This window comes from Phragmites australis, chromosome 3 (genome assembly GCF_958298935.1).
Source record: "Phragmites australis chromosome 3, lpPhrAust1.1, whole genome shotgun sequence".
Lineage (NCBI taxonomy): Eukaryota > Viridiplantae > Streptophyta > Magnoliopsida > Poales > Poaceae > Phragmites > Phragmites australis.
Window position 1 is genome coordinate 37719200 of NC_084923.1, and position 12113 is coordinate 37731312.

The 12113-nt window shown below is 40.5% G+C and overlaps 1 protein-coding gene across 1 annotated transcript; it reads left to right on the plus strand.

The window, feature by feature from the left end:
- Positions 1 to 8254: 8254 nt before the first annotated feature.
- On the plus strand, positions 8255 to 11792 carry LOC133912962 (myosin-binding protein 7-like). The gene is made up of 3 exons (XM_062355962.1): positions 8255 to 9762; positions 11221 to 11267; positions 11364 to 11792. Exons 1-3 carry the CDS (start codon positions 8395 to 8397, stop codon positions 11431 to 11433), a joined length of 1485 nt encoding a protein of 494 aa, XP_062211946.1. The 5' UTR covers positions 8255 to 8394; the 3' UTR covers positions 11434 to 11792.
- Positions 11793 to 12113: the final 321 nt, after the last annotated feature.

Below are 12113 nucleotides of genomic sequence, written 5' to 3' on the forward strand. Positions count from 1 at the left end.
GTTGTACATGGAAATATTTGTAATGTGTATACATGGATAACTAAGTGGAACATGTATATACTGATCGGATTAACCTCGTAGTTAAAGAAAAATTTAATGAATTAATAGATTGACAGACCAACGACTAACATGTGCTTCGGGGATCATGTGATCAATGTTTAGATCAGTTGATGCTCACGATAGCTTGCTTGCTCGGGCACGATAAAAAAATTTGGATCTACTGGTAACATTTATAAAAGGATAACTAATTGAAACACGCCACAATCGGATTTATCGCACAATTTGCTTCGCATAGACATTTTTCATTGCTCTATTGTTTATTTATCGTAACCTTAATAGTTTAGTGGTACGTAAATCACAAGTTACATGGAGTTATGTACTTCAATTTACTCTTTTGGGAGTGAATATTATATTGTATAGTGTACATGGAAAATATTGAAAATATTAAATGTAAGAAAATAAATATATAGAATAACTATAAAGAATTTGAAATGAATAAATAAAGCTAGAATTAGTCCTAATATATACTATAAAGAAATGTACATTTATGCAATCCTAAAGTAGTTCAAATGATCAAACCATACAAGGTTGGACATGTTAAGGCCACGATTCTATACCTGAATATTTTTTATCATCCTGAGTTTTAGCATACAGATTATAGCAAAATTTAGTCCAAATTAAAACTTTTGTAATTAATTAAACCACATAAAATCAAGGAAATATGTATATGAATATATGTATACTTGAATGTATATATTCATATATATTAAATTGGCTAAGTATTCAAATGCACTAATTAAATTCTAAACTTCTCCATACATTAATTGATTCATATGCAATTGGTTTACTATTTTTATGGTTCTTTGAGTGGAGATTTGAAATTGAATGTCTATCAATTTCAAATCTACTCTTAGTTTTTTTTTAGCTCAAATCCAATTTGAATTCAAATCTTGTTTATTCAAATCATCTTCCAAATCTTAGAGCTTTACTCTCTTTGCATAATTCAAATATACCTAACTGAACTTATGCCAAGTCCAAAGTCAAATCCAAATTCAAAAACTCTATTCGAATTTAAACCCAAATCCTTCTTCTTTTTCCTTTTTTTTTTGTCCCGGGCCTAATCTCCTCTCCTTCTCACCGAGCAGCCCACCTGGCACAGCTTCTCTCCTCGCTCCCTCCCCCGCGCTCGGCCCACATGCGTGCGCCACGGGGCCCAGCTCTCACGTGCTCGCTCGGCCTAGCTCAAGCGCGTCTGCGCGCACGAGCGTAGCTGTCCATGCGTCGGTCATCCGACATGCGCCCTCTCCACAAAAGCGCCCGCGCCCACTCAACCTCACCGACATGCGGGCCCACCTACGCCGGTGTCGTCTTCCTCCTCTAGCACGACAGCATCACGCTGTTCGCCACACCACCGCAATGACAGCACATTCAATGTGTCAACGGCTTCCTCACCCCCTCGCGCTATCTCTTCATGCTCTCTCCCCCCTCCCCTCTCTACACTCGCACACGCGTGCCACCCAAGCCATCTGACACCACTTGACTTTGGCTCCCATCGCACACGCTGGCCAGCTCAGTGCCGTCATACCACGGGAAATAAGGTGGGCACCATCACACCACCTTGCTGCTGTCCTGCTCATCGAGGACAACACGACGTGCTGCACCAACTCTCTGTTCTTCCCCTCCCTCTATAAATGCAACAGTCGGTCCCCCCTTTCGCCCTTTCTTCCAATCCGCTCCGCCACCGCCATCATTACTCCATCATCGTAGCTCTTCCGAATAGTGGGCCCCGCCCATGAATAGTTTCATTTTATAATTTCTCTATTTAATTTTAGATTAAATCTTTTGTAAGTTATAACTTCTCTGTTCTGACTCTGATTTCGGTGATTCTTTCACCAAAATTCATCTAAATTTGAGATATCTACGTATCTATCACAATGTGATATGCATTAGGGCTCATTTGGTTTTCTATTTGGTGTTATTTGATTCTTCTCTAGTGTAGTTCGTTATTGATCGTAATTATGTATTGCAGAACCAAAAGAGTTTTGTGAGTGCTGCGCAGAAAGCATCAGGGACCTAGAGGATACTGACTTCGACCAAGGCTTAGAAGCAGACTTCGGAGAAGGAAAATCCTATTTCTTTGATCATATTGAACCCATATTTTGCAATAATCTACATGATCAACTTAAAACTGGACTTATTATCGCATGTGCTATGTATTACGCTATTAAACTGCTTGCAGTAGTTAAATCCTATCAAACAATTGTCATACCTTAAAATGTCATCATCTAGAATACATATTACCCTAAGATTACCTATAGTTATCTATATTAACATCAGGTGACGCTTTGATATCTAGCATGCTTAGGATTGAATACGTGTCTTTGGAGATGTCACTTTGGAGTACATCTCTTCGGAGATGTCGCTTCACTGTTTATCAATGTTAACTCTTATGCCATGAATCCTTGATGGTTGTGAATTCCGTTATGGTTGTGAAATCCTTGATGTCATGTGGGATATGGAGAGAGCGGTGAAAAAATGGGTGAAAACTAATTTGGTGAGGGCAGGTGGAGTAGTCCTCTGGCCGAGGATGCTGTTTTGGGGGCTTGAATCGCCTTGGTGGTGATTCATTGCTAACAGTAGATACCTACCTCGGTCGTATAAGTATCGAGTCATTACACTATCATGCTAAGTCACCCTAGTGCAACCATGCGTCCCGTTATGGACAGGACTTGACTTTTCTTTCTCCCGACTGAGTTGGACATCTTACTAAGGGGGCCTGGGGGCAACGTTGATCAAAGCGTCTTCAGGTTGTCACGAAGGAGTTTTTGTCCCAGCTGATCTTGGGGGTCTCCACTCTATACAAGACCTGAAGCACTTGATGTATCACGTAGTAGTGTCCAGCAATGAAAAGTGATTAAAATGTCTCGGTATGATTCACTCCTCAGTTTGCAATGGTCGGAGGTTGAGCATATCGTGTGAGTACAATGTACAACCTCTGTAAAGTGTAAATCTATTCGAGTAGTCGTGTCCATGGTTATGGACATATGAAATATTGGTCACGCTTTGATTAGATTCAGGGTGTGTGCATCTTAATGAGTGTGTGTGGACCAGATGTCTATGAGGTGAAGTTGTTGTCTCAATCCATCAGGAGCTATGTGGTACTAGAGGACACCAGATATGTTGATAGGGATTATGGAGCGAGGTGTAGCCTATCTCAGGACCGAAAACCCCCTAGATATACCTTGTTACTTGGTTTTTCTTTTTCAAACTACTTTAAAGGTTAACAGTAGAGAACTCAATTGAATACCTGCATAAAATCGCTTTACACTTAAAACTAAACTGTAAAGTCTTATCCTTGATTCAATCCCTTATGCATCTATCAAACATCTTGAAATAGTATAGGACTTACCAAGTAGTTTCCGTACTCACTCTTACTATCATTCAGATAAAAAAGCTGATGTCGACTACATCGAAGATGGAGGCACGAATGAAGAGTAGAGTTAGAAGTCACGTTCACACTCTAGCTGCTTGTGGCTTTGGATAGATATTTTTCGCTGTTCTTTTGTTGGCCGTTAGGCTAGGTTTGTAATATACGGTATAATTTGTAAATTTTTTATACTCTGAAATCGTAATACTTTATGTACGAAGTTTGACCGTAATGCTATAATTATTATACTATACGTATCAGCTATTTGATCTAAGGACTAATATAGAAGACATACGAGATCCTAGGTTTAGATTCTTACCGGAGTGGTAGAACCTTTGATCATGACTATGGCTTTGAATTAATAAAAAAGTATGGTACACAGGATATTTTTCTAAGTTCATCTTCAACAGATACTTAAAAAATCATTCTCTATAACACTATTATAGCATTCCCTAACACTATTACAATACTATCTATTTTTTCCATCTCCAGCAACTACTCTATTTCTTATCTTCAATTACTCTCCCTCTTCTTTCGGGTTCACAGTCATCTTCTGTGAACAGTAGTAGAAATAGACGAGAGAAACGGTAAATATGCGGATGACATTCAGAATCTGCAACACTGTTTGGATACTGTAGCACGTGAAAAAGACTCCGCTGAAGCTGTTTGCAAGAGTAGGAGTCTGCATTAAACACTATAGCGCTGGAAAAAAGGCTCCACCGGAGACGACCTAATAGGTTGGATATACTGGTGGGTCAACAAAGTGCATGTGCATATCAGATCTGTCTATTGTCTCCCCTGATGCATGTCAGGAGGGGTCTTACACTGTTTACATAAATAAAATAATATAAATACAAGATGTATATAATCTCCTGTTATTGGATGCATAGATTTTAAAATAAAAATAGACGGCAAAAGATAACGGGTACACGAGTTGCCAGGAACACGAGCGATTTATCCCAGAACCACGCTTGTTTGCAGGAACCCTTGGGATTTAATCGACCAAGCAAGTACGTCGTCCAAGATTAGATCACGACGTGGATGATCCATGTGATTACTCGTTCCGTGGACCTGAACAGAGTACGTGCTGTACTACTAATCCACGTACTTTGGAACTTGGAAGATGACCAGATGAGCATGAAAAAGTAGATGAAAGGACACGGCTGTCCATCTCGTGATCTCCTATCCCATCCCCGTAATAAACCACGCAACGTGCAGGGCTCAACGGTTTCACAAAAAAAAAAAAGAAACCTGACAGCTACTCCTGGACAACACAGGGTGCTATTGTACAACCAACACAGCCGGCCCAGCACACAGCTGCCCATGCGCCCCCTGCCCTTGCGCCCGCCAGGGTTCAAAATTCAACGAAAATGGCTACCTATAGAATTTTTTAAATTCATAAAAATTGGAAAATTGATTGAAATTTGATAAAAATTCGAACAAATTTACTTGATCAAATTTATAAATCGAAGACAAAAATCGATCAAATCAAGTAAGCGAAAACTGGTCGAATTTCACAAAAACCAAAAGAATTATCCGATTTACCGATCGCATTTTTAACCAATTAGTCGAAAACCGCTCGAATTTCTGATTTGTCGAGCGCATTTCTCGAATTTCAGTGAAGTTAAAAAAACCAAAAAACAGCTCAACTTTATAAAATTAATAACTGATTCATTTAAGCTTTGAATCAAGTGAAACAAATTTGTTGGTTTCCTTATAACAAGATATACATGATAAAAGTATTTATAATCATAAAAAAGTTGAATATTTTCTATGAAAAAATGTATTTGCTAAACCTAGTTAACTGTATAGTTAATTCTTTGCTAATCCAAAAATTATGAAACAAATTTTGTTAATTTTCTTACATGATCCTATAATTTTTTAAACTACATGAACTTATGAAATAGTTATTGTAATATATAGGATTATGTAAATGTGTTGCAACTAGATTAATTCATAACTAACCCATCACACCTCCAAAATTAGTGAAACCACTTTTATTAGTTTAATTATACTATGATTTATATAGGAAAATAATGGTAGATATGAAAATTTTAATTACATTAATATTTCGTAATATGTTCACTTTATGCTTGTGGACATTGTAAAACTCATGGAGAAATTAATAAAACTCTAATTGAAGTGAAACTAATTTTATATATTCTCCTAAGTTACACCCTATATAAAAAATATGTGTTTGTATGTTAATATTTTTCTTAATATTTTTCTTAACGTGAACCCTCCTAAATGAGATGCACACTTTTTAAAGCATGTTTTTTCTTTCTTTTTTTTTTCAAATTTCCTCTCCATGAAATATGATTCAAAGGATATTATTTTTTCACAGAAGGTATTAGAATTTTCTCTGTTATTTTTAGATTTTTTTATGAATTTTATGAATTTTTTGAATTCAAATTCGAAAATCAGTCAAATTCAGAATTTTGTGTGGACTAAATTGATCGGTTTTCACAAATATTGACCGGTTTTCGACAAATTTTCGAACCCTGGCACCCGCCCGCTAGCACGATATCTGTTCAATAGTTTTTATTCAGTAATTGTTCATTAGTTGTCACTCAATAATTTTCTATGATTCGGATGCTTCAATAGTTCACAATAGTTTTGCTCAGTAGTTATATCAGTAGCTGTTAAGTAGTCTCAAGTCATAGAAAATTTGTTTAGTTATGTCAGTAGTCGCCAGTAGTTCAGTAGCTGTTAGTAGCTGCTTCACGCGCCAGTGGTAAGTAGTTGCACACAGGGGGCAGGGCGGGGGCGAGCATGAGGGGGTTCGTCACGTGAGGGAATGCGGGACCCGTGGCGGGCACAGGGTTAGATCGGGGTGTAGAATAGTTATTGTATACCCTAAGTGTAGAATAATTATTGTATATCAACGTCCTCGTGTGTGTATATATATATATTAAAAAAAAATAAGTACAACTCATAGGCACACACCGCCATATGCACGAGCTCACACAATGCCTGCTGCTTCAAGCTCATATATACTTTTTTTAGAAACACCAATACAAATCGTAGATATACGCACACACTCACACCACCACACGCACACACTCACACAATGCCTACTGAATATTGAAGATGCGGACCTCGAAGGTTAACAAAGTCACCACAGATACCTTATTATCGACGAGTACTTCGTCTACCGCTGAAAGAAAATTCTGCCTTGATGAGACATATAAGAAGTAAATATATGGTTTGGTCTATAATAGATAGAGATACAACCACCTCCACTATTCGTCCAAACCCAAGCTCGTGCTCATATACTGTGTCAATTTTTTTTATCGCTACCATTTATTGGTTATTTGATTCGGGATCGATGTTGAAACGGTGGTCTTTTATGTGAGCAACTGTCCATCTGGAAAACAAATTGGTCTAAAAAATCCAGTGGATCGGTGAGTCCCGGTAAAATACCAGTCAAAATATTTTTGCTAAATTTGAGTTTAAGGACGTATAAAATGAACCAAGCACGGAAAAAAGAAGAAACAATCTTATGATGTAATGGCACAATATTTTTTCCTATAGGCTAAGGTCTACTAGTGTTTGAGTCTTGCTTTGTACATATTCTAGGAATGAATTTCGAATTTGAGACCGTGTATTTTGATAATAACTAGGCTAACTGATATCTTATGTCCTATGCCATTTGTTTGTTTTATATCAAAGTTTAAATTTGATTATTTTATGTTCATTTTTTTTGATTTTTTGAATTTGATTCCGATATATCCATTATATCATATTTATCGGTGGCTCTCGATAAATTTTATTTACTGATAAAAAAAAACCCCTATTGTCCATTTTGCAGATAAAATCTGTAGAGGTAGAATGAGTAGCTCCTTTCCAATCTGTACAAGAAAATTAGGAGTCCCAAACGGGATCAAAAGGTTGTTAGTAACAATCAAATCTCTAACTGTAATAATCTCTACAGATGAAAACGAAGAGGATTGCTTCTTAATCATCTCTCATTGTTCTTTTTAAACCTACTGCTAAGGCTATTTCCAATCGTCAAAATTTCTTTGTGAGTACCAATCAAATCATTCATCCACAGTTGGCACGGCCGTATTCTGGACAGATTCCGACTACTGAAGTGCTGAGAACAAGTCCACGTCTTGCTACGATCCAATTGCACAAACACGAAATTGGTGAAAACTACAGCTCCTTGCTGACATAAATATCTCAAAAACATCACGGTCTAGAGAGATAGGGAAAAAGTGAATAGTATGACCTACGCCTAGCGACGGAAGCAACGAAATCACGAAGAAAACTGATATTCTTGGAAAGCAACGAAATCATGAAGCAACGAAATATTTTTCCTCCACCTCATCACCCTTCTCTCCTTCCTCTCTTAAAAATAGATGGAGGGCTGGAAGAGGGAGGATGCCAAGGCAGTATGATCTACCGTGGAAAGCAGTAGTCTATCGACAGCGCAGGGGTTTCACATGAATTTTGCAGAATTTAGCCGAACGCAGTTTAAGTTTGGTAGGAATTAATCACGAACAATATCCGTTTTTCAAACTTTCCCACATAAACATATCCGTTTTTCAAACAGGTGAAAAGAAATAGGAGTAGTAATGAGAAAAACATGCGAAATCCGAATAATCTCTCATCCGGAGCCGCCCCGCAACCTACGGTACTTTGATCTCTTTGAAATCTGAATTGTAGATTGTAGAAATTCATCTTAAATAGATTATAGATTATGTTATAATCTAAATATATATTTGTAGAATTTATTTTTAAAATTTAACCGTTAATTTACATAATCTAAAATCCACTATTCAAAAGCAAACAAACGTGACGTTTGTTGTCTCCTCCTCGACCCCACCTCGAGAAGGGGAAAAGAGGCCGATAGAGCCGACACATCACCCAACTCGTCGGACCGGTTCCAATTCCACCCCCCAAATCCAAACAAAGCTCCGCGCGGCGCCGCACTTGGATTGCCGCGAACCCTCGCTGCCGCCGTCATGGACGAGGAGCGCGACCAGGACTCCGACCCTCCGCCGGCCGCGGCGGGCGCCGGGGGGTGGTGCCCGTGCTGCTCCTCTTCGCCGTCCTCAGCGGAGGCGGCGGCGTGGCGGCGGTCCGTGAAGCGGAAGCTGGGCGAGGAGAGGGGGGAACAGGGGGACGGGGAGGAGGAGGGGGCGGCGCGGGTGGATGCGGAGGAGGAGGAGGCGGCGCTGCGTGAGGCGGTGGCGGCGGCGCAGGGCACGGCGGCGCTGCTGCGGGTGGAGGTCGATGAGGAGCGCCTCGCCGCGGCCAGCGCCGCCAGCGAGGCCATGGCCATGATGCTCCGCCTGCAGCGCGAGAAGGCCGAGGTTCAGATGGAGCTCCGCCAGTTCCGCCGCTTCGCCGACGAGAAGATGGCGCTCGACGCCGCCGAAATCGAGCACCTCCGCGCGCTCCTTGCCCAGCGCGCGCGGTGCCTCGTCCGGCTCCGGGCCAGGCTCCGCGAGTACCGGCTCCAGTGCCTCCACCTCGGCATCCCGCTCCCTGAGGGCGAGGACGTCGTCGCTCAGAACGGAGAGGAGGAAGAGGACTTGCTCCTACTCGAGGACGAAGAAGGCTACGGCGACGGGGACGGTGGCTACTACCCTAAGCTCCGCTGCTACGACGGGGAGTACTACTATGAGGATAGGCAGGAGCAGGATAATGCGGTGGTCGGCGATCTGGAGCGCCGGATCTGCCTCCTCGAACACGGTCAGGAAACGCACCTGCTTGAGCTGTCTCTGGAAGAGGAGGAAGGCGCCCACCTTTACACAGATGAGGTGTTGCCAGAGTCGTCCAGGCCGGGACGAGGTGGCCTTTATGCCAACGAGATGTTACCTGAGGAGGCTGTGGAAGATAGGAGCAACCTCTATAATGATGATGAGGACCTGCCAGAGTCTCCGTCTGCTGGATGTGGAGGTGGGGAGGAGGGGGTGAGCCAGACTGATGGTGTTGGCAGTGCAAGCGGCAGCGATAGGGTTTACACGATTGTCAAGGTGCATCAAGGTGCGTCTGTGCTAATAGCCAAGGTTCCGGAGAAGCACCAGGATGATGCGGTGGAGCCAGACATTAAGAAGCTTTACATGAGGCTGGAGGCGCTGGAGGCTGACCGGGAGTCGATGCGGCAGGCTCTTGTGGCGATGCGTACTGAGAAGGCGCAGTTTGTGCTTCTTCGTGAGATTGCACAGCAGCTTGCCAAGGATTCAGCTCCAGTTGGGGCAAGAGCTGGGGTGGTGCCTGGTGTAAACCATTCACCTGGAAAAAACATGGTGGGGGTTGTAGAAATGAGGTTCACGGAGGATAAGAAGGCGGCACTCAAGACATTCTCCATGGTTGCCTTGTTCAAGGTATGATGCTTATTTCTGTTGCTAGGATACTGATAGGTTGGTGGTAAATTGCATGCGTCAGTTGATATCTTACATGCTGGACCTTGCTTTCATCTACTAGATTTTATGTTGTCCTAGTTTACTAAGATCTAAGTTATTGTGGTTTTGTGTTTATTTGTATATAAATCATTTGTAGATTCATTAATTTGACCCAGTAGATTGCAGCTATGTAATATCTCTGAGCATTTTCTTGCTGAGATTCAAGCATATTTGATCGAAATGATTGTTGTAGAATGTTTCTGTTGCAGTACATACTACATAATGGTTCCTTTTAGTGGTCTGGTCAAGTCTTAGTTCTAAAGGATTTTGCTAGTCAGTCCATAAAGATAGTAATGTGTCTGTGTTGGTAAGTGGTAACCAATTAACCATGCTTAATATGATTATCTATGTGCAACCGTATTCCATATTTCAAGTTATATTAGGAGCCAAAATAGGAGAGAACAGTTATTCACTGTACTTAATTTTCATCTACTATATTTGAATTGTAGAAAACTTACGGAATTGAAGCTTTGATGATTTTTGCTATATTTAATTTAGAGCATCTGCGCAGATTCATTCATTAGTAGATGAAGCAAGCGACAAATTTGGAATATCTATCTACATTTTTCCCGCTGACTGGCTTGATTTAAATTGTTGTTGATTGCAGCAACATAACTTATTTCTAGATATTTTTATTAAATAAGCCCAAATAATAGCACATCTAGAGTTTGGTCTTAATTAATCGATTCAATTCTGCTCGTTTTTGAACATCTGTTAGAAAAGTATTCAGCACTTCAAGTTTTGGGAGGCCAAAACACTAGAGAAACTTTGAGCGTGCATGTATGTGGGGTTCCTTGCGTTCTTGCTATATATGGTTGGGGTGCTCGTGGCAGTGGCTAGCTGCCTAGCCACCCGTGTACTTTCCTCTGTTCTGATTGCTTTGTACTTTAACCAGTGTTACTTGGACACTCGTGTCCAATTTTTTTTGCCGAATCGGACACCCTGAATTTGAGTCGGATTCTGAGTTGTATTTTGTGCGTCCAAATTTTCTTTTCCAAATCGGACACCCGATCCTAGTCGGATTTTGACACTTGTGTTCGTATCAGGTAACACTGACTTTAACTAAGGGGGTGTCTTTTTGTAGGACAACTTAATTCTTTTTTTAAGCATATGCCACATTTATTAACCATTTGAAAATAGCACATCAATCTCTTTACAAATCCAATGGCCATTAAAGCGAGTTAAACTTTTTTTAAAAAAAATCTGGCTACTTATAAGTAGCACTTGTAGCAACAGAGCTTAATTAAATTGCTATTTTGCACCTCATGAATGTTCTTGTGATCCTTGTGACATTCCCTTTGTGCCTACACTGCTTTAACTGTTCATAGCACAACATAGTAGTTTATTCCAAACTAAAGTATTTGTTGTCATCATTTGCAGTGGGTCCTGACTTTATTTGTTAAGAAAAAGAAGCCATCGCAAAGCAGGTAGGAGAGACTTCAATGGGAATTCAGCTCATGTTATATACTTCTTTTTATCTGTAAAGCATGGTGATATTGACAGCTTTCCTACTTGATTGATAGGTATACATTTGGCTTATCAAGTAACAATGTCGGTTTGCTCCTACTCTTGGACAAGTGCCCGCGAATTTAGAAAACCCTCACAAGAACTAGTAAAACCTGCTGGAAGAAGCATCTGCTGTTCATGTAAATAAATAGCTGTCAGTTGGGAAGTTTGCATCGCATTGCATTCTTTAGTGAAAGTTGGGTGGAGCCGGTGTTGTTTTGATTCTTTAGTTGATGGTTTTGCTTTTTCCCCATCTCATGGAATGAGGATGGTTTCGTGTTGATCTTTCTATTGTTCATGTCATGGAAACGCTTTTGCTTATTTTTCACAAGCGAAAGCTATATGCATGTATAGTGTGTAATACACGGTGGTGGTTGGTTGTTTCGCTTGCTTCCTGATTGATGAGTGAATGTTGACGAATTTAGCCTATAAACTTGTTCTCAAAATGTTTCTTCTGCTCATACCAAGTCTGTTCGTTACAGTTTGTGTATGCTTGCCTGTACAGATTTGTTGTTACTGTCATGGACTGGCAGATTTCTTAGTTGATTTTTTATTTTATTTTTGTAAAATTCCTGGTCTAAACGGCTGCCCATCGAAGGTTGAGGCAGAGGAACATACAGATATTGAAATATATACTGAGATGATATGTCACATGAGGTAATCAGTACAGGTAATATATAGCAGCTAGAATGGTACTCATCTGTTTGTTGACACTGCTGGCGCGAATCCTAAATTCTAGGATAGCTGGAAGGGCCCAAAAAAAGCTG